Source organism: Varroa destructor, unplaced genomic scaffold, assembly GCF_002443255.2.
Source record: "Varroa destructor unplaced genomic scaffold, Vdes_3.0 BEIS01000005.1, whole genome shotgun sequence".
NCBI lineage: Eukaryota > Metazoa > Arthropoda > Arachnida > Mesostigmata > Varroidae > Varroa > Varroa destructor.
The window spans coordinates 2,410,887-2,433,409 of record NW_019211458.1 but is presented as its reverse complement, the minus strand read 5'-3'; the positions used below and the strand labels follow the sequence as shown (position 1 = coordinate 2,433,409).

At 40.0% G+C, this 22,523-nt stretch overlaps 2 protein-coding genes across 9 annotated transcripts in view; one reads left to right on the top strand and one right to left on the bottom strand.

The window, feature by feature from the left end:
- Positions 1 to 22,523, bottom strand: part of LOC111251078 (uncharacterized) — a 70,586-nt gene that overhangs the window by 28,338 nt on the left and 19,725 nt on the right. The window lies entirely within an intron of this gene.
- On the top strand, positions 1,613 to 20,677 carry LOC111251077 (uncharacterized). 4 transcript variants are annotated; one of them, XM_086990293.1, is made up of 9 exons: positions 1,613 to 1,999; positions 9,753 to 9,860; positions 10,245 to 10,513; positions 13,950 to 14,145; positions 14,333 to 14,610; positions 14,962 to 15,115; positions 15,595 to 15,621; positions 16,940 to 16,969; positions 18,306 to 18,524. In XM_086990293.1, the coding sequence occupies exons 3-9, from the start codon at positions 10,274 to 10,276 to the stop codon at positions 18,431 to 18,433; spliced, it is 1,053 nt and encodes a 350-aa protein (XP_086846419.1). In that variant the 5' UTR covers positions 1,613 to 1,999; positions 9,753 to 9,860; positions 10,245 to 10,273; the 3' UTR covers positions 18,434 to 18,524. The 4 variants fall into 4 exon arrangements, with proteins under 4 accessions (XP_086846419.1, XP_086846418.1, XP_022663070.1 ...); XM_086990292.1 differs by lacking the exon at positions 9,753 to 9,860 and having other exon boundaries at positions 1,614 to 1,999; XM_022807335.2 differs by lacking the exons at positions 9,753 to 9,860; positions 18,306 to 18,524 and adding an exon at positions 20,123 to 20,677 and having other exon boundaries at positions 1,616 to 1,999.

Here is a 22,523-nt window from a genome sequence, read left to right as displayed (position 1 = left end):
ATGAAACGAAGGCTTTACAAATGATACGGCCTCCGACGGACATCATATGATGCATGCAGATAGCACCTATAAATTCCAATGTGATAGAATGTATGAACGCATAAGCATTCCCAATTCAAATAGCCAACGAAAGACAAGCTCACAATGAGGAGGAGGAGGAGGTTTATTCGATAACAGTAATCCTGTGGGGAAAATCTGACTACGGCAGGCTGTTCTGGTAATTTTGTTTCGTAGTACATACATCCGCCTGAAATGTTATAGCGCCTATTTTCTAGTATACCCTAACAAAAGGATTTAGATAATACTCTGGCTTAGTAATTATGCCCATGGAACTAATATTACCCGTTGTATCCGCCTTAAGCTTATAAAATAAGACACTAAATTCCACCTATTATTCTATATCAGTTTAATGTATATACTTAAAGTTATTTAAGAATCTATTCTATCTAGACAATTTCTAGGTCATAAACCTGAGAGCTTTGACCCCGGGCATAGAGGAGCTTCGTTTCATGCTGGGAGCTAACGGTCTGATGGAATGTCCAGTGGCGATACCGGTCGTAAAACTCAAAACATAAGAGTTATAAAAGTAATTATAAAACGTAGATATATGCTAAAACAAACGTATTGATATTGTGTTTTGCATAGTGGTCCTTGATTCTCTGGTGTTATTGCCAACATAAAAACTCGCTTTTCGGTTATACTCCTCGGTTTTTTACCTGTGGCTCAATCCTATCGGCGCAATTTTGGACTAAGTTAACGCTGTCAGCAGTAATCACTACCGCCATTGCGCCACTCTATTCTCCTTATGGTTTTGTCTCTGCTTCGTCCGCTTGACTGGAAAAGTTCAGCCGTCTGTCTTCCTTTCGTTGTGTTCTAATCTTCACTTTCGTTGGCTGCTGTGCTGCTCCTTTCGACCGTTGCTCTACCTTCCAGGTCCGCTAACCTTTGCTTGCGATCACTGCCCGCCTATCCCCTAGGTCAGGGTGACGCACTGTTTTCCATCCGTTTGCCGACCTCCCTAAAGGGTAGGGCACAAACAGAAGGAGCGCGGATGACGCAAAATCCGGACTGCAATTATTAGTAGGCGGACATATCTATTCGTACTAAAAGTCAGCACTTCAAAACCCAGGATCAAAGAGATAATGCTGAACAGTATACAACTAGCTGCGTAAATTCCTACTGACTAGCAAGTGATCCGCCCTCAAAAGTACCAGAGCCGTTTGCGAGGCGTACGCAAGCTTAAAAAGGCCTCCTAGGACAGCGCGTCGCGAAGTGTGTGGCTAATAATTAGCGTCAACGTTAGCAAATGACGGTCGACCGAACGCCAGTAGAAGAAAGCGTTCCAATAAGCGTTCGCGGGATATCGAGTCCCGTATTAACATGCCCGTTTCGACAGACAAAATAGCAGCCAATAACAACAATGTCGACGACAGCAAGAAACGTTCTCCAAGGGAAAAAGAAACAGGACTTACACATATCGGAATGAGAGAGCGAGACTATTATTTCAGTCTGCTTTTTTCACTCATCACCCCCTCTTCCCTCTATTTTTTTTTCCTTTCATTTCATCACTGTTCGAAAAATCGAGACTCGGCTAAGCAGGTACCCTCTCTTAGCGTGCGCATATCACTTCTCCAGTCAACGGAGTACTCCAACCGCAACTGTTGACTCGGTTCGTTGACTCTTGTACGAACAGCCATAGACGCGTATAGGGGAAGGTGATAGCTCTCGAATGAGAAGCTGTTATTATGGTGGTAACAAGTGTGTACTGGCCGTTGACATTTGCAGCAACTGCTCTTTAGCTGAAAGAACCCATATATGACGGTAGATAACAGATACGTTAACAATTATAAGTGTACCCCAGCAGCTAATTACAAACGTTTAACTTTTAGCAATGAAAGTTAATTATATGTTTACGCGTAAATGTCAATGATGCCAAGGATCGCGATACCGTTTATGGTATGTTGTGCAGTATTGACGGCGGTTTCAGCCCATGAAGAGTGTAAGTTTTTTGTACTTTATTGCGGTTGTCGCCATTTTGACAGGATTTTGTTTCGTTTTTTTCGCATATGTTTTCTAGACGTTTTGCCAACTGATGATTTTGTTACGTTAGCTAGATGTAGGCAAGTTAGAATGCGGTAATGGACCGCGTTGCAAAAGGGCGATACTTTATGCGGTGCGATTTCTATTTTAGGCTGAAGATTGGAGCGTTCAAATTAGTGCTTGTCTGTGTTCCGTTTTTTTCTAGTTACTCTCTTCACTGCACCGTATAACTACGCTCACGTTAGTTACGCTAGCGCGTTGTCAAAACAGAATAAAATATTAGATGCGATAATGTATAAAGTATTTCGGGCGATTTTTGCTTCCGACGAGGCTTAGCACTATTTGCATAGTATGATATAGCTTAAAAACGATTTTTCCCTCAGTTCAGCTTCCTTTGGATTTGCAAATTTTTTTTTCTTTTTTTTTTTTTTTTTTCATAAATTCTATATAAATGGGACTAGCTATTTTTGGAGACGATCTGTTATGCTAATGCGTATTATGTTAAGAATATGTTATGGCCATTTTCCGTGCGCAGAGTAGGAAAATTCGTTCTGCTGTATGAGTAGTTACTAGGACAATTTACGAAAAGCTCTATCTAATACAGAGACCTCTTCACTAGCCAAAGCTGGCTCAGCATTTTCTAGCTCTGGCGTAACGTGGCATTTGAACATTGCTTCGAAAGATGTGCATTAAAAATAAAATGGCCGCTTACATGATTACCGCAAAGCGATCATTTCAATGTATTTGGTTATTTACAGGTCGAGGCAATGTTGTTGCTTTTCGACAAATTAGTAAAGCATTTCGCCATCATCGTCACATGTTGCCACTTACTAAATACTGGTCGAATTGTTGGATTTATACGTTAAGTTAACCTCAGACAAAGAACCAATGTATATGCTAATAGTTCTGGTAATTCGCACTCTTAAGTAAGTGCCTCTTAGCATGACGTACTTCGAAAATTCGTAATGGGGCGCAGCAGAATCTATTCTGAATATCTAATTCGTTATATGTACGTGCGTGCGTGTCACCTTGATGGAGAAAGCAAGCAATAATCTCGAGATTTGTGAAATATGGATAACAATCAAATCTCACAAGATAGAAAAGACTATTTTTCATCGCCGCGTGCAGCACGCTGCACGAACACCCAAGTCCGCAAGCTACTACGGGATTCAGCAGCAGCAGCAGCAGAGACAAACAAGAAGCGTTAGAGAAAAGGAGCTCCGAAACGATTTGAACGGCGTACGATGCAAATGTCAAGGATGATAAAATTGTTGACGCATCGAAATATTTGCTACCGTACCATAAAGGGAAATTCCATCTCGCGAAAATTCAGCTGCGTTTCCTGATTCCCAGCAAATGCTTATAAAATGTGGGGTTTATTCGGCAGTCTGTCGCTGAAAGTTTATATAATAAATGCAATCTGATTAAATTGACAAACATTTATAGCAAATAGTGCTCTGAACGGGGTAGCATGTTCTTTCTGTAAATCTAAATAATGATTATTATGCGTACACTCGAACGATATTCATCATCATTAGTTAATTTCACTGATAGTTTTTTCAGGGCAGAGCCTGGACAAAAAAACGCATGCGCCTATAGCATCGTAGCAGCTTTTGCCTACTCATTGAGCTAGCCGTTTACTTCCCCTTACCGAAATAGGTATCCAGTTATGCAAGCCGTATTTATATGGCACCTATGCTATGGAGGAACGGGTTAAGTCAGCAGCAATATCTCTGTATATTGTTATTTAACAATAGAGCACACATATAAGGTCAATGAGAAAAGCTTTTCTAGGGATTTTTTTTTACCTTCAGTACATTTGCGTTTACTGTTCTGTATTCTGTTTTGCTGCTCTTCCTAATTAAAAATAATTTTTCTAAAATTGACCTGTAAAGCCCTACTTACCATTTGAAATCAACTCATTCTACAGAAACTAATACCATCTATTTCTTCCTAACAAATGATACTACATCGCACTGCAAAGTTCTAACCAGCGGTCTTCTTGTCAGTGCGGTGTGGACAATGACTCTCTCGTCGAGATGAGACAGCCATCCTTTCGCTAATTTCTGTTCTATACTGTACTTACATTGATTTATCTTTTATGCCATCTCTTTTGTTATCCTACCAGGAGTATCGATTATCAGCTGTTGGATCTGTACGCTTAATGTAAACACTTCGTTCTTTAAGGACTTTGGCATTGGACCTTAAAATGTGTTCGTTATAGTATTGCGTACCACAAATAAAATACATTTTTTTTTTTTAAACCTGTGACTGTAGTAGTGGGCAGTAATAACAAACTGAGACGACCATTTGAAGAATCTACTAGTTCAGTTCCCCTGCATTCACTTAGTTGTAGCGAACTAATATCGTGACGTAAAACTATATTTTAAAAATTTGTCAGTTAAAGGCATGTTTTCTTTATGTACGCTCCGGATATCTCAAACTTCCTGGATATTTGCAAATACAAAGATTAATATACCGTCAGTTCTATTCACTAGGCAGAATACACTAGTATATGTTTCGTTTTTAGTAACCAGCCGTGGCCTAAACATATACCTTTTGTTAGGTTGCTGCTGACTGTTGTCCGGGCCGTGTGCTTATCGAGGCACATCCTTAGGGAAATACTATAAATACCTGATATTTTCGAGAGCTTATGAGCAAATGTCCTTCTCTCGAGAATACGCTGATCGCACTTCCCTTTCGAGTTGGAAGAGCTGTAAACACAACTCAGCTGTACCGGCGTTCCTCATTAAAGAACAACAACAACAGCAAAGTGAAGAATCCTTCAGAATTACTTCGTAACCCAGATCAGAAGCTTATATGCTCTCCATTCCCTTCTACGACTCGGACTGCAAAACGGCAAAGATACTGTTGAGCAAAGCGAGTCAAGAAAATGCGAAACTTCGGCTCTTCCGCTCTTCACATCACAGCGCCCGATTCGTAGAGAGTGGCCGGTACAGCTATAAAAGCGAGGTGGCCAAGAAGATTGTTTATAGGAGAATCAAGCCTCCTGTGAGCGTAAAAATGTTGGCAACCGAAAGGGGCAGAAGATGTTCACCTAACGGCAATCGATACAGCAACAATGAGGGGCTTACACAGCCGGCTCAACCGGGGAGCCAGGCTTCCCTGAGCCGAACGTTCGAACGGCCAGGTTAGCTTCAAACGGGCGAATTACCGCCCAGCGCAACCATCGTCAAAAAAACCCTCTTGGAAAAGGCAGCATCAAGCCGGAGTGTTGGACTACGGCCAACGAGTCCCACCCGCTCTAACGATTGAGGATTTTGTGAAGCAGGTTTTGGCAACATTGTAGACTGTAGGGCCGGTTTCGATAGGCGGCTGTTTGAATTACTGTAATCCCTCGAAAGGGTAATAATGGAACTTACGACGAGGCTAGATTCTAAGAAGAGTCTTGGAGTTACATAGTGGAACTGTGACGGACTGAAACTCTGGCACTCCTCTCCACGGAAGCCTTGGACAGCATAGGCATCCTTATGCTAACGAAGATCTGGGCGACTAGCCCTTTCAATTTAGCACGTTTCTCGCGCAACAACGTGAAGGCGACTTCACGCTGTGCCTAATGACGTCACTCTATTACGTGGACAGCAACCAGTCCTCGTAGCAGCCTAGGTTCGGTCGACTGACTTGGAATCAACGTATGCCAAGGACAAGAAACTTGTTAATGCATTAAAAGCGTAGTCCTCTCATTCTGTTTCTCACTAGTCGCTGCCGGCGACCTTAGTGCCCGCCTCGACTAGCCGAACTCGAGCCGTATTACGACACTTCAAGACACACTCGTGGACTTTAGCTGCTGGGTAGGTAATCCCACCCCTACGTTGATTCTCCTAATGCAAGCAGGAAGTTCGGCTATCGATATATTGGCAACGAACGTAACCAGGGATAGGATAAAGTTCCAGAGTGGCAATCACTATTTGCTGTCAGCGGGCGTAAACATCCGTACTTCCATACGGGTAAACCCCACTAAATTGTAACTGCGCGCACAACAACCGCTAAGCTCCGTCGCGCTGTCTACTGCAGACAAGCCCTTGGAACCCGCAATATCCTCCCTATACATGACGTGGCAAATGTTAAAGCCTAGGCGTAACATGTGGTTAAAATTATCCAGTCTAGAACATAGCCCCTTCATTCCCCGGAAAGACAGGCCGTCGTGCAACTTGTAAATTTGCTCGGAGAGCTCCAATGGTATTCAGGCTCACAACCGAGATATAACCCGAATTCTACCCTTTAGCCTTCGTTTTTAAGACGATCTATTAAAAAAAAAAAAACATATACGTCACAAAAGCAACGATACCCTAAGCGATTGGAAACCTGTCAATTATATAAATGGCCAACGTACTACGGCAGGTCGGCGGTTTGCCTGACAATTTTCTCGACCTTCATAAATTACTTGTCGGAGATGGTTATGCCAAGGGATACGATACCACGCGTGGTGCCCTTCCTGCCCCAGCGTGGAAAGAATGGATTTTAATACTACGCAATATCCCTCTAAGTAATGCAAAATTTTAAGAGCCTACGCAACACAGATCCACCTAGGGTCTGCAACGAGCATCTCAAATGCGCCGTTATTGTACCACCACACTCGACGGAACTGTTTAATAAGTGTTTGTGTACTGTTATGCATTTACCACAATGGAGGGATGCTACCCTGCTAGTGATCCCTAAAGGAAGGGGGGTTCAACCGCGCCGTCGTTACAGCGAAAAATAGAAAAGAAAAGTGTTCACTATAAGCTGCTTTTCAGCTTGCTGGCTAAGAGGCTAGACTATTAGGAAGCGCACATGTCGTTCCAACAGACCTACATCAGTACCGGAGTGAATGCTTTACAGAAACGTACAGAATTTTGGTGGTCGACGCCAAAAGAGTATGAGCTACGCCGCGGAATTCAGTGTTCGTCGATTTCAAAGCAGCTTTCGACTCAACATCCAGGGACAAGGTTATCCTCACGTTGGCCGAGCTAAGTGTCCCTATAAATATACTTAACCTTCTCGCTTCGATTATACACGAGAATAAAATTATCATTGACGATGGAGTGGCCGAACTCGCGTCCTTTACAGAGAAAACTGGCCTGGCTCAGGTGGATCATCTAAGCCCACTTTATTCCCCGTCTTGCTGAAGAGTTTCTCTAATAAAATGGCTGAGAAAATTAATCGCAGTCACTTTATATATGCACACGATTTAGTGATATATAGGCTGGGCAGGGTCGCGGTCCGGCAAGTTCTGGCCCGAACAGTCACAGATTTAGGACTGACTGTAAACTAGGCCAAGGCGGAGATAATTAGGTTTATAAGCAGAAATAGAACAGCGCTCATTGGCACCCTGTATCACAGTAAGGTCGCCTCTTGCTTCCGTCACTCGGTTTCTGTACTTGAAGTTGCGCTTCCCCGCAACGGCAGAAATTTCACTACGAACGGCAACGATGAAGGCAGTGCTGGCTGTATGAGCGATCAACTTGTCTCATCGCTTCTCCATCGCACCTGCTTTCAGCTTGCTCGGCCCCGAGGTAACTTCGATTGTAACGTATCGGATCCGCGTCATTCGAGAAGATTCTACACTCGAGAACCTCAAACAATTACACTTAGTGAAAGCCTTTTTTCTTAAAGCATTGCCACCACACATCGAGATCGGTCCTAAATCGCTTCACGTATCTCGTAGTCGACTTATAACTGATGTCTGAAAACTAACGTCATTGCTTGGAGCTCCTAGCAACGAAAAACTTTAAGACGCACTTAACGAACTGGAAACGAAAATTCGACGAGATTTTGGGAATTTTTTTTGCTTCGTGTGCGAGAAAAACAATGAGTGGAAAGGGACGAAGCAGCTAAACAGGCATGTCGTCACTCGCTTTGCTGTGCATGAATTCTGCCATGGAGTTAGCAGAATGCCAGGTTTTCACGAGCGTGATGATACATGTAGGTGCTCCAGATGTGCATGACGTGTGGAATCGTAGTAGAAATTATGCCACTTGTTATTGCCGGTAGCATATTGAAAACACTTGCAAATCTTTCAGATAAATTTAGAAACCCGACAAGTCTTGTATAACCCATATGATGTAAAGCGTTTTAAGTGTTTCTATATACTGTCTTTGATATTGGGATATTGTATTATTGGCCTGTATTTGTGGAGTTCTTGACTACTGCCAGCATGGGTACACAAATTAGATTTTTTATAGCTTTAGAATTTCGAGCGTTGGACTAGCACAGATAAACTTTAGTGTTTCCGGTGCCGTTGAGAACTGCAGCTGTTTAATAAAGTGGATCTGAGCTAAATGTTTGTATGAACGTTCTTCAAGCATTAATGGAGAAAATAATCGACAATTGTACCGAAACCTTTATATTTGCCAAGCTTAGAAAGTCGAATTCCGGATAACACTAGCGACACGAGACCCTTTAGAGGAGTGAAGCTGTATACCGGCTGAGGTCCCGAATTCATAATTAGGTAAAACTGCCGACCAGCATATCTTACGTTTTAAGTAAATCTGTCTTGGCAAATCTGAATTGTCAGCGATAAAGATCGAGCTTTCAATGCCAGAAAGCTTTTTATCGGGTCTTGACAGATCTGCCTAAAAATGAACCTTTCAACGTTCACTGTGCTCAAACCTACAGAAAATATTAATTTTCTAACTCCTTTTCCCTCCTGAAGTGCCTCAAATGGGCCACCTTTGAAATGAGGGACATTCTAACCGCTTAGTTTTAAGATCTTGTTTTGGCCGCTGCGAGGAACTGTCAGGCATTAAATGGAACTACAGGCGTAAGTGTCGCTTAGAACTCGGCCTGGTCACCCGTGTGTGGTCTTGAGACATTCGTCTCAGCGTTTCCACTGTCGGCCTGGTAGGGCGTAGTTCAAAAACAGCTACGAGGTCGCTTCATGGAAGTTTTAACATATCGAAGGTTAAGAGTGAGCATCCTCTGCTAACGAGGAAGACAACCCAACGCAGACATTAGCGTGCACAGCGTTGATGTTGTAATCGCGAAAGCGCCATTACAATCAGTACAGCTGTTAATTATCTCGGGTATTTAATTCTTTTTTTAATTTACGCTATCACATACTCTTTTAAACGGCATTGCAAGGTTCTTAGTGAAGTCTATTTTAATTTACCTGTACTAGAAACATGAAAACTATTTAGCGTATACGTACAAATTTGTACCGTCGGTCCAAGAGCTATAATAAGCGAACATAAGCAGAAATTACATATACGCTAGAAGAAATTTCTGCTTACTAAGTTTCCATAAACTTTTAGTTGTCATGCGACTATAGAATAATATTGTCTGCTGTATAGTAATAATAATAAGCTTTAAGTATAGGCTTGAATCGCAGTTTTGTTTGTTACCTTCAATTCAACGTCCGGCAAATCGTTGACGTAACTGAATTTGTCACTGATTTCTAATTTCACCAAACACATTTTTAGTACGCCTTCAGACTATATTATCAGTTTCAAGTTAAACACAATAGACAAGGGTCTGTCAAAAAGTATTGAGTTCGTTAAAATTGCCGTTCACTGCCTTTTGCTCCCGGTGCCCAGTTCCACTAATTAAACACTACGACGCCTCGCTCAACATTGAGCCGTAAGTGCAATGTGATTATGACATGTTACGAAAAAAAAATGGTCAGGATATGCTATCGTAATTTATTGTTATATTAAAATGAACATAAATGAATGATTATAACACTGAAACAGCCATTGATATATACGAAATAGGTGTCCGCATGTTTTCGGCACTGGATGAAACCCCCAACACACTTCACGTGTACCACCAACACGACACCTCCTTCATAAACTGTACAATGGGCATTCATGTATAAAAAGGTACCATGCATGTGTGTATTTATTATTTTTAGCTTCGGATTGTCATGTATTTTATTGTGTTTACATTTTCTATGTGTTATCATAAAAGTGTTTATATTGAGATCTGAACAAGTTAGCGAAACTCCGAGCTCACGCTCATATGACGTTGGCACGAAATTTTCGACGAACTTCCAACAGCAAAACCGAAACTTTTCGATGCCTCTGGAAAACGCTAAAGTCAGTGAGGAAAATACCCATATAGTGATTCGATAGATCTGTTTAAAAATCATTGGGATTAATCATTGGGGTGAAAGCTCTTAGAGTAGCCCTTGCAACCGAAATTTCAGAAGCTACGCCTGCTTCAAATAACACCTAGTGTTGTGATATTCTCGATTTGCTTTTTAGACTATCTGGAAGAGCTATGTGGAGAAAACATGGTGGTCAACTTGAACGAGACAAGCAAATTTATAATACAGCTCTCGAAAAATGAAGATGATTTAACCAGCACAGGTCGGCACGGTTCATGTCATGGATTACTTCATTTTCGTTGGTCAGGTTACCAGGAGCTCTGGGTTACAGTGAGGGTGCGAAATGCCTCCTTCGTAAAAGACCCAGCGGCCGACCAACAGCAGCAACAACAATACGGCGGGTGTAATGCTGTACACGCCTTGCAGGTAAACAACTACCAGCGTATTGACCGTCGAAATCCCGCTTACATTTTGTCAAAAGTTGTAGGACATAATTTCAGTAAAGGATCAGCTGATATATAATAAAAAATGGACAGATTGGGGTTTACAAAGACAGGTCAATCTACAATGAGACCTACCGTGGATAAAAGATTTAAGGATAGTGCCTTTAATTCAAGGCAGTGAGATATTTGTATCGTGTTGCACGCAAATTATAGACAGGCATCAATTCTGAGCCCACATTAGCTACAAACCCTTGTCATGCAGGGACGTGACTCCTCTTTTGTTGGCCACAATCAGGTGCTGTTTCCTGTTGCATTACCTTGAACGGTTGAGCTATCCACAGTTAGGAGTTAACTGAGGTAACGCTTTGGTTGTTTGAGAGAAGCTTGGAGGCAAACAGCTCCCTGCCTCTGGATAGATGGTTTAGCTCTCGCTTGGGAAGCTACGACACACGGCTTATAAGTTAGAAATCGGTTATGTTGTGAGGACCTCAAATGTCGGCTCGATTAAGATAATCGTTGCCTACTAAATGTCACTGAACGGTCGATTTAGATGCTCCTGTATTTTCTGCAGTCCGGCCAAAGCTTATATGTGGGTTCTAATCGACCACAGTGAAAATTTTAGCGTCCCCTTACTCAGAGCCTGCGCGTCCCTATTTTGAGGGTGAGCTAACTGCTTCCTTACCGTGCAGTTTCCTCACGAGCCGGGGTCGTACTCGGTCCCTTTCAAAGATAAAACTTTAGAATCGATCTTAAATGCATTTTCAAGATCTCAACTTTTAGTGTCTTCAGCAGCTCAACCGAGCCATAGAATCACAGCGCTAAGGAAAAGCGCCTTTCTTGTCCATTTAACTTCATTTGTGGCGCCAAGATTTAAATTCTTTTCAGATTAGCTGCAAACAGCCATAAACACCAGCGGATATAGACGAACATGTGCAAATTACATATGAAGCTTTTAGATATAGCAACGCAAGGAACATAAAGTAACAAGAGGTGTCAACAGCTAACGACCTCTGTCGATTAAATAGGAAGTGCTCAAAGAGATATTCCTATTCAACAAACTTCAGTAGACTCTCGATGGATGCTGATTATTGAGTTTATATACTATAGCTTTATAGAAAAGTAGAAAATGGAGGCGCCGTTTCCACAATATGCTTTTAAAAATAGAGTAAATTATTACACTTTAACATAGAGATGTTAAACTGCCATTGGCAAGTATTGGATAAATACAAGTAGAGTAGTCACCGATATAATGTTAATTTGGAAAAAGTGGCCTTCACAATAGTCTCTGCACTCGTATGTGGAAAATCGTTACTTACGTAGATGACGTGGAAAAATTCTTTTGCTGTCGTAAAATCTCTCGACGAAAACGGCATCATTTACTTCAAATTCGGACGTTGAAACGGGGAAAAAAAGCTAAACACATATATTAACAGCAAGTATTTAGCATTTAAGGATAGATTTGCACAAGGTCTATATAGAGCCATATAGTCAAGAGCGTGTCCATATATAACATACCGACAAAGTGAACGTATTATTTTTTGTTAGAAGCAGTTCTTCGCTTTAGATCTTCGATCGCTCACTCTTGCTAGCGGTGCCCTCATCCCAATGCAAATAACTCAGTTGGGAATTGGTTATCTGTGCATCTGTCCTTAAGAGATTTTCAAAAGAAATTACTAAATATACACGAGTTATTTTTACAAAAATAGATACAGATTCAAATTATTTTATACATCAAATTATCTCGGACCGTAAAGATTTTACGTAGCTAAAAGATGTGATTCTTCTTGACTGTCAGTTATTTAGTGGCCAAATGATTCAAATATAATTAAAAGGTCTGATACTATGTCGTATCAGACGTTACAGACAGTACAGCCGTTTTTGAGCTTTCACGAGTCGACTGCCCTGGGTCTCTGTGGCTACACATTAGACTACCTTAAACCCGGTTGATAACACTGCTTTGCATAGTGTAACTCAAAGATATTTCATAACATTTTTCCGTAATATCATCATAATCAAAAAATTGCTATTTGCGCCAAATTATATAGTACAACAACTTAGAAAAGTAAACATTTTACTGGGGATTTAAGCTAGTCCGTTCCCTTCGCCGTTTGTTGGAAAGCTGTGAAAAATTCTGAATATAGGAAAAGCTTGCCGGGGTTAAAAATACGAAAATTCAGAAACCTGTATATATATTAATTAATGGATATATGTATATTACACTAAATAATGGTTGCAACATACACGATTAGGCCTTTTTAGAAAACGAAGATCATAGGGATTACGATTTTGTAATCAAGAAGAAAACTAATAAATGCAAACAAAAATACGTTAGGAAATCCGTGTTAGACTGTACACTATGTAGTTGCAGTAAGTGTTTCGACATAAATAAAGAATGCGAAAATTTTCAAATTTTGTCACAAGCTAAAGTGGTAGACGTGTCATATCTGATCACATTATAATTAATTATACTATATTTTCGAGTCGGTTGAAATGCTCTCGTAAAACATATGACTATTATAAAAATGCAACAGAAGAAAAATTAAAAGAAATTATTTTCTATAAATATAATATTCGAATACAAAAAGAGATAATTTCCGAAGGCATATGACTTCGAATGAAAAAAATTCGCGCGCAATGGACTGAAATTCAAAGATCATTGCGGTGCGCTCGAACCCGTCCTGTCGGTTCAGAGTAGAGGCTGGGGATGTCATGTCGCCGGAGCGCTGGAAGCAACGCTGGTCTATTGTGACCACGAAGAATTCACACATAAAGAAAATTAAGGACCAAAAATTGAGGAAAGGTAGGACCAGACCAGGTAAAAGCTTTGCATTTTCAGAGTGTATGCAAGCAAGCTGAACCATTATGGGCCAAAGACAGTGATCATAGGATACAATGACGTCAAACAAGTACCCGCCACAGATATGAAGAAGCCCCTGGCCACGGCAGTAGTTCAGTTATTAAACGCTAGAAGGGGAGACAACTCGCAAGTATCACTTACGGCAGAGGATACAAAAATACGAAGTGCTACAGGAAAAGTGGAAAAAAACTTTAGGATGACGTTAGAGTACCTATCACAATATAGTGAAAACGGCGTTTTTCTGATAGACTTTTGCTGGATTATACAACCGCATACAATAGATACGTGTGTTGCATTGAAAATTTAGATGTAGGTTGGGGCTCACGTCAGTGTGTCTTAGCGAATTTTCTAATTCTTGTTCTTTTGTTTTTTTTTTTTTTTTTTATTAAATCGTCAATTCGGTAAATTGTTGTTAATACTAGAAAAATCATTCATCCGTACACAATGAGGTAAAAATAATATTTTACTTACAGGTAACTTACCAGAACTTAGTAGAGAATTAAATAGTATCTGCTATTATTCCCAAACTAGCACACATACAATGTGTTTCCTGATGATTTAGTTGGTGTCTCATGATGGGATTCGCAGTCTAATAGGCCCATCCGAGTTCAGTATGCGTTTCGTGAGCGATGTTCGGTTCAAGTACTACCGTCTCGGCGTCACTGGAGAAAATTCGACATTTTGGATGACCGTCATGATCGAACCATTTAATATACCTACTCGAGCGGAGTACTTCAACAGACGAAATTATCATAACGGTAAGCACGCGTATAGAAATAAAGATGTGTTTTTTTTTTTCTTAATATAAGTGCGTTCGCCACGACTTCGTAACGCATTCGAGCGAGTACATTCGGTGACCTAAAAAGTGAACCTTACCTATTTGTGAATGTCTGATAATTCCCGAATATTATAATAATAGGCATGGATATTAATCTTTTTGGACAGTCTCCCTGGAGGAGTACTGCGGCCGAAACGTGTTCGAGAATGTCACCGATGGAACTATCCGCTGGTTCTTAAACACTGCTGCCCCGAGCTTCGACGAGCCCCCTAGAAATCAATGTTTCACTCTGTTTACCTTTCATAACACCAAAATGCTATCGAGCGAAAAGGACGCGTCAATGGGCCTGTCGGTCCCGTATTTCGTAAACATCGAAATGGGAGAAAGCCAGTTAAGGAAGCTTACTATACCCCAGCATGGTTGCCTTATGGATCAACAAGTCGTTGTAAGCGTAAACATACTAAATATTGTAACTCACATAGCCAGTACATACAAACACATTATATATACAGACTAGTAAATATATCCACACAAAACTATCGTAGTGTTTCTGTCCAAATGCAGATACGTACACGTTTTTGTGCAGTCGTTGTTTTTAAGCAGTCGGCCCGATTCACTTGTGTTGATAGTAAATGTTGACTTTTACTAAGGGATTATAAATTTCAGCGATCGAGCTTATTCTCCGACGGGATGTTGCAGAGTGTTGCTTAGTGAATCGTCCTGTATTTCTCTTACAATTATCGAAAAAATACTATCATCTATATTGCTATTGAATAACCGTTTGGTCCACTTTAAGCTTCGTGGTTGCGGATGGATTCATACATTGGAACCCCGACGGCGAAGTTCACTTCTAATGCGCCATTCAGGCCATGCCTCTCTTGGATACTTCCGCAGAAAACCTTTCGATGAACAATTCGCTGAACTTAACATCAGCATTCGTATAAACGAAGGTATAATGTCGCTCGCCTAATGTTTTTCCTGAGGATGACGAGAAACCGTGTTCCTATAACAGTAAACTTTTCATCTTATAAAAGTTATATTCAATGCTCTTTTAGTTATTTTAGATTATGTTCATCTCGAAATGTACAATGAACTGCACATCGTTTAGATGTAAACCTCATTGACTAGTTACTAGACCTTAGTAGGTATAGCTTGTCAATTAAAAAAAAAAGGTGCCTAATGGCACAGATTGAAGCAAATTAGTCTATCGATAAGATGTTGTCGTCGTTTTACAGTAAGACTTTGTTTACTTAGGAAATGTCCATTTCTCCGACTTTGCTGGCAATGATATCCCCTTATCTCTGCGCTATGGAATTGTGGCTGATGCTGATCTGCTCCACGTCTTAGCCTATTGTAAATACGCATCTTCGTTCTACATCTGCCACTAAGTCACGAAGCGAATTAAATTATATTTTACTCTCCCTTACAGGCGACGAGTATGTGATGGACGTTGAATGTAAGTTTATCTTCTTGTATGGATATTAACGTTTTATCCACTTGGAAGAATGGCTTTATGTGAGAGATAACTTATTTGTTGATTTATGGTACAATATAACCTTAGAGACTCAAAATTCTTTTGTCGCATAGATAGATGTTCGTATTCGTGCGCTATCATCATCAGGTGGACGCTTGCTGCTTCTTAGAAAGATCACAAATCCGCCAATCTTCTTCATAAAGTCGGCTATGTTTACCTTAGAAATTTTCTTCACGGTACGTCCACGTATGAGGATGAAGATCTAGTTGTTGTCTAGCTCTGGAACGACGGGAGACGATGGTGTATATGTACATAAATATACATGAACAAAAGTCTATTTAGGTAGGAAAAAAATAAGGCTCAGGGATTTGTGTAAGGTACGATCATCTCCAGCGGTGCCTTAGCTGTTGCTCTATTACCAGTCAGTGTCCTTTTGCGATTCTTTATCTGAGCTTCTCATTCCCTTTAGGTCCTAGTAAAAAGTGTCTGTGTGTGCGGTGTCCTTAAGGGACTGTGATGTAAAGGTATTACTGTAAAATGAGGTTTTCGCTTTTGTCTGATCACTGATCGTATTTCGACAATGGCGCATAAATACAATACGAAATCTACACTCGAATACAATGTTAGCCTACCATAATTCAGGTACCGTTTCGCCGAGTCATGGTAAGAAATTCCGATTAATTCCATGGGAATATTTAATTCTGCATTTTCGAAATGTTTTCCAGCGCCGCTGAAAAAGGCCGTCGTTTAGAACAATCGGTTAAACATGTTGACTGTGTGCTTGATAGTAGTAGTAGTAGTAGTAGTAGTAGCAGCAGTAACATAAAAGTACGTATTGAAACGTCACATAATTTCAATAAACCTGAATTTACTATTGTTGCTTTTCCAATGGCTAATTTTAGTAAATGCCATTTCGATTCGTCACCTGTATTGCACTAACGGAGGGCAACTAGGACAAAAATACTTTTGTATTGTACAAACGATGTTATTTGAATTTATACACGACTTTATTCACTTATTATCCTAGGGCCTGGCTTTGCTTGTTAATTCAAAGCTTAGCTCGGCAAAATGACATAAACAAAAACGGTACTTCTTTCTTCATCGACCCTGGTAGTCAGGCTCTTTTTTTTCAACGTAAAAGCTTCCAGCTGTTGCTTAGGTTCACCATCTTCATCCGTAGTCACCTGACATGATAAGCCTTTAAAGCGTCTGCAAACAAATGGATTATGCAGAAATACGAAATCTAGCATATCGTTTTTATCGATTGCTCGGCTAATTCACGGACATTTTAATCTTTCAGACAATGAACAAGAGGCCTCAGAACTTCAAGGTACGTAACTCCGCTCATTGCACAACATTTGTCTGGTGGTACTATATTCTGTTTATGTTATGTCGTACGAGTAAATAAGCTCAATGTAAAAGTTGAAAGAGTAAAATAGATAAATGTCGATCTTGATCGATACGTTCCTTCCCCTCACCCTTTTCCGCCCTCAGCTTTAATTTTTACGCACAAACACTGAGAGAGATTCCGCAAAAAAACGCTGCAGATGAGCTAGCTAGCTAGCTAGCTAGCTAGCTAGTACATAGACAAAAAAAAAAAAGAAACAGAGGGGACTTTAAGTTTCATACAATATAATATTATATTGTCCTTTTTTTACTTTTGGCTCATAGTCTGATTCATAGGCCGCTTAGTTTTTCAATAGATTTTAACTCCCAGTAGAGCCAGTTGTCTTCATTGGAAGTGAAATAATTAATACGCTGCTTTTTTATTGGAGTTTTTTTCTTCCACTTCACAGGATGTTATTACCTCTAGAAACGTTGCAAGTATCATCTCCCGTAGATAAAACAAGGTGTCTTCTACAGACATTTCCGAATCTAAAAATAAGAGTTATTTAATTGCTGCGGGCCCACATAAGCAACACAAAACAGATACTGATAACAACAAATCGACTTTTCAGAAATAACAATTTTCCTCATATTTATATACTCAAAGAAATTGAGTCTAAAGGAAAAACCAACCGTATTAAATTTCTTAATTCTTTACAAAAATAGCGGAAATAAGTTAGTTTTATCAAAAAAAAATATGAAAGGCACATATATTGTGTGTATACTAACGTGTAGTCGTAAGTTACGATTTACGTTTTCGTTTTTAAAGGATCGTTTTAAGATCCGTGCATATTTGTTGCAGTTACGATCATCAGTAGAGCTTCCGTACCGGAGAGAAAACTTATAGAAGATAGTATTTGGACTCTTGTTGACATCGTATCGCAAGCTCTACTTTTGAACACCATTCACTAAAGATCGATCATTTTATTTTCAGATGGCTAATATGTATTTACCGACTGTACTTCACGAAAGCGATTGTGTAGCAGGGAAACTCAAATAAAAATAAAATATTATAGCGCGTAAATTTCCTTTCTGAGCGCAATAGATATATAGCTCCATGAGCTTCTTAAACCTCATACTTTTAGGGTCGTGATATTGCGGCGTAGTCTATATTATTACAAAAAAACGTCATGATTCGACACATCAAGTGGCTTAACGATGTCTCTTACACTAGCGATATAACTTCGCGTTCTGAAATCGCGATTATTGAAATGCTTCAGATATTACTATACCTCCCAGTTCCTATTTCTTTATATAAAATCTTTATTGCTTTTTTTCAGGCTTCGGTACGTGTAAAATAGGGAAAAAAAAAAAAAAAAAAGTATTAGAAAAATTGAGACGATCCCTGTCAAGAGAATATCGTAGTTCATTGACAACGTTCACAGTCATTTCAGTGAGTCTATTGTAATTGAAGTTGCCGTACACGAGATGAACGTATCTATAACTTGCGGCAACTGCTAAGCCATTACCATAAACAAACTAATGAAAGTGATGCATCACTCGAACGACTACTGTTTTAAACAAACGTATCTTGCCAAAGACGGGAAATTGCAAAATATGTATACGGTTGCATCGATCTTCGGACGCCATGGTACTTGGTAATGGCAGCAAGTGATGTCGGCTTTACAAAAAAGACTAACGACGATTTTCGGCCTAGCGCGAGGCGCAGCGCTTTACTTTGGCCCTACGTACTCACCGTCAATTTTCTTTTTCTTGTCTCTCAACGATTTATTTTTTATTCTGTTCCGAAATTTTACTGTTTGGCATTACAGACCATGTTTCGAATCCTCTTTATTGTCAAATGTATTGTACCCTATTTCATTTGGTAGAAGTTGGAAAAGTCAGTGATCCTGACTGCAAAGAACTTCTCACTCAAGTTCTTGCGCGGCAATTTCGACTATCGCCATGGTATTGTGCCCGGAGAAGAAGAATGCTTTGCCTTGTCTGTCGGAATTATTCTGTTCGAAAGCCTCGCTAACTCAATGTGATTGAGCCATACACAAATCCTTGTTGATGTTCCTGTCTTTGTCACGCATTGCCCAGCATAGAACACCTTTTTCGTCCAACCAAATTCAGGTGATGATCTTTTTTGGATGGAGATTTGGCTAAATTCTAGACTTAGATGTGCCTCGAGGAGCGATTTTTTCAGCGTCATGTTTACTTAGAAATACCATTTTTCGTCACCAGTAAGTATTTCCCATAGTGATGTATCACTGTGGCTGTACACTGTTCGGCGCCAAGTGAGATACTGAAAAACAGTTAAAAACCTTGTATCTTTTGTTTATTACACAGGTTAAATTTGAATAATTTCCAAGTTTCAAAATGCTTGTCGGTTATCTAGTGTTCGTAGTCCATTCCCTCGACCAGTAAAGAGTAATGCAGTTTGAAAAAAGGCGTTTCTTTTTCAAAACTTTATTTGAAACTTAAACTCAAGGAACTGAACGTCTTTTTTTAGAATTGGAAAGTTTAAAAGTACATAGGGGGTATACAGACAGCAGAAAGGTAAAGGTAAAGGGAAAAGGGGCATTTAAGAAAAACCCTTATTAAATTTTTGTCATTTTAATGATAAGCTGAGTGTATTTATTTATGTGCGCAAATATTGTGCAAATATACTGTTTCGAGAATCGGAGTCCCCGCTGAGAAAATCTCTCTATCTCTGCTTAAGCAGCAGAGGTAGATCACTTTATTCTGTGGATCGTTGTTTTCGTGGTCATTTCCTAATGTGTTTGAGCATGAATAAAAACAGAACGCGTTTTTTCTTTATCGTGTACCATGGGTTCGTTTAAATGTAAAAACGTACTTAACGATGCTATCTATACAGGGTCTAAAATTATCTTCTATAGATTAGATCTTACGCAAATATATATAGATGTGATAAGGTTTTCGATACTTGCGCACTAGACAAAGAATTGATTAACCGTTGTTGTTTATATCAGACACAACAGCTGTAATGAGCTAACACTCTTTTGTAAAGATATAATACATTATGACTGGCCGGTCGGTACAACTGACTAAAAAGGACTCGAACAAATATGTTTATTTCCGACTATTTGGTTTTTCAACCAACTAGCTAACCGATGAATCCACCACGTTGTAGCCCATCAGCAATGAAAATACCACAGACATCGGACGACCAGCCGCGTGCAGAAGCAGACTACGAAATTCGTCTGCATCAAGACAACACCAGCGCTATGTTTACATATGTGACAAGCAAGATAAACGAGGTTTCTGGCCAACATTCTGTGAAGTATGCAAGCAAACCCAATACAGTATGCAAGATTCAGCCCAAAAGGCAGGAAAGCCTTTAAACAGGCGGTTATACCTAGGCAAAAAGGACACGCTAAGACTCGTTCCATGTGCGTGGCTTGTGAGAACACGTACGAGCGCGAATGCTGTTCATTCATGCGGAGACATCAATAAAAAAAAAAACGTATGATGCACATATATTTTAGTATATAGACTATACATCTCTACAAATACCCCGGCCATTCTGTTAGCTGTAACTGGGCCTCGAGGAACAGAATAGAAATATATTCAGAATAAGAATAATGACTATAAGGTGCTTCGTTGCGTGGCCAATCGTAGATTTATGCTTAGGGAATATCACACACAGAGCCGTTTGAAATATAATGAGTGTTATCTTTCATGGAAACTGTCTTTTTGACTAAACGGTCAGTAGATAGCTAACCATAATTTAGAGCCCTTAATGTTATAGTAGTGCAAACTACGAACTGGTACCCACGAGCGTAGATTTTCGTTAAGGCACAGAATTTCCCTGAAATGTGATTTACGTGATGATCCCTGAGCGATCGTAATCGCAGCCCCCACTTATCGCAGGTTGATGAATCTAAAGACAACAGCCGAGAGAGGAACAGATAGGCCCGCTCTGGTCTTTAATCACTCACCTTCCTAAATACCAAAGACTTTTCTAACTTAACTTTGACTGGTTACAGAAACTCTTGCCGAGGCAAAATTTTTGAATGAGCCTTAGCACTTCTCCAGGTACTTGATGATATCACTGTGTGGCTTAACAGTGCCTAATAATCTCACAGTGTTTGTTAGAAAGCTCATCTTAGAGCAAGTAGGGTGCTTTCCGCATAGGACATCCCTAAACCGACTCTGATCTAAGTCGCATATTAAAAGTAGATCATGGAACAATGCTGCTGAATCGAGCCAAATGATTACGGTCGTAGATTATTAATGACGAAAATTAATACACTTTTATCGTAACGCTGGCTTTGCAACGGTGTATCAATATTAAAGTTTTACTAATGCTGGTATATATGTTGAGTTTACTAGGATATAATTATTTGATTGCCACGTACGGGATAGTGGGCTGTAATGAAGTTCTGACAGCTGTAGCAAAATGAATAGGTTATTTTGATTTAGCAATGGCCTGAATAACAGATTCAAATGCACTTTTATTATGCCAAAGGGGGGACTTACAGTCATAAGGCCGTGACACGCAACAGTACTGTGTATAGGCCATTTATCTGGATAGCAACCATGCACAGATATTACGTATCTGTTTAGTTTGAGCTATTCTTTTGGGCAATTCTGGTTTTGTTTGTTTAACGTTTTGCTCGCAAGTCATTTACCCTTTAGATTCTAACAAATGCAAGGGGGAAGAAATGGATACTTTGTTTTCTTCTTGTGCGCAAGACCTTTTAAGAGTACGTGTCTAAATGCCTTCAAAGAGGTTAAGATGCTTTTTTAGGTAGCACGCCCAGACTGGCGAACAATAAGACAATTGATTTATACAAGCAAACATAAACATCTAAAAAGCGTTTCATTATATATACACCAAATCAAGTCATTTGTGTACTGAGCCTTTCGTTACAATGGCAGAAGGAAGCGGAACACCTTCAACCTCACAGTTGCTCCTATGAGGGCGTCATTCCGTTTTCGTGATGCCGCCTACGAAGGGCCGCAGGTTTTCATGGTGTCGGTGACCTATAATTGCGCGATGAATTTTAGGGTGATTAGCGTATTCAAGGTGCTTTACACCTTGATAGGTCTCTGTTTATGCTTGAAACACTATGGCACATAGGTGTGGGCGCACGTGTTCGGTCTTGCCGCATCTATAAAAATTGTATGCAGGTGAACTGGTGTGTAACAAAACCGAGGTGTCTCGGATGAAATGATTCATGATCTTTGCTCCTGACATTTCAAAATGTGACGTTGTGTCAACATTTTTTTGAAAGACAGTATAAGCTATAGAACACTGAGATACTGGCCCGTAATTTTTGACGTAAGCAATTTCTTATAACCCAGGACGACTATATTTGCTGAAATATTAACTCGAAAAGAAAGTTTGCATGCTTTAAAAACTTCCCTTTTCCTTTCGCTTGCTGTATACTTCTAGCACGTCATTCGAAAAGTCTTAACGGTATATTATTTCAAGTGCAGCTTTAATTTGAAAAGGAACTCCCTAGAAATGTATACTGCAAGTGAAAACAGGTAAATTTTGGCCACCTTCTGTTTTATACGTCTTGTCG

What these genes read in the sequence shown, in the direction of transcription:
- LOC111251077 (XM_086990292.1), top strand. Translation starts at nt 1,921, where the DNA reads ATGTCAATGATGCCAAGGATCGCGATACCGTTTATGGTATGTTGTGCA. An exon ending in ATGCTGTACACGCCTTGCAG is followed by an intron (nt 10,514 to 13,949) that starts GTAAACAACTAC and finishes CTGATGATTTAG; the next exon opens with TTGGTGTCTCATGATGGGAT. An exon ending in CAGCATTCGTATAAACGAAG is followed by an intron (nt 15,116 to 15,594) that starts GTATAATGTCGC and finishes TCTCCCTTACAG; the next exon opens with GCGACGAGTATGTGATGGAC.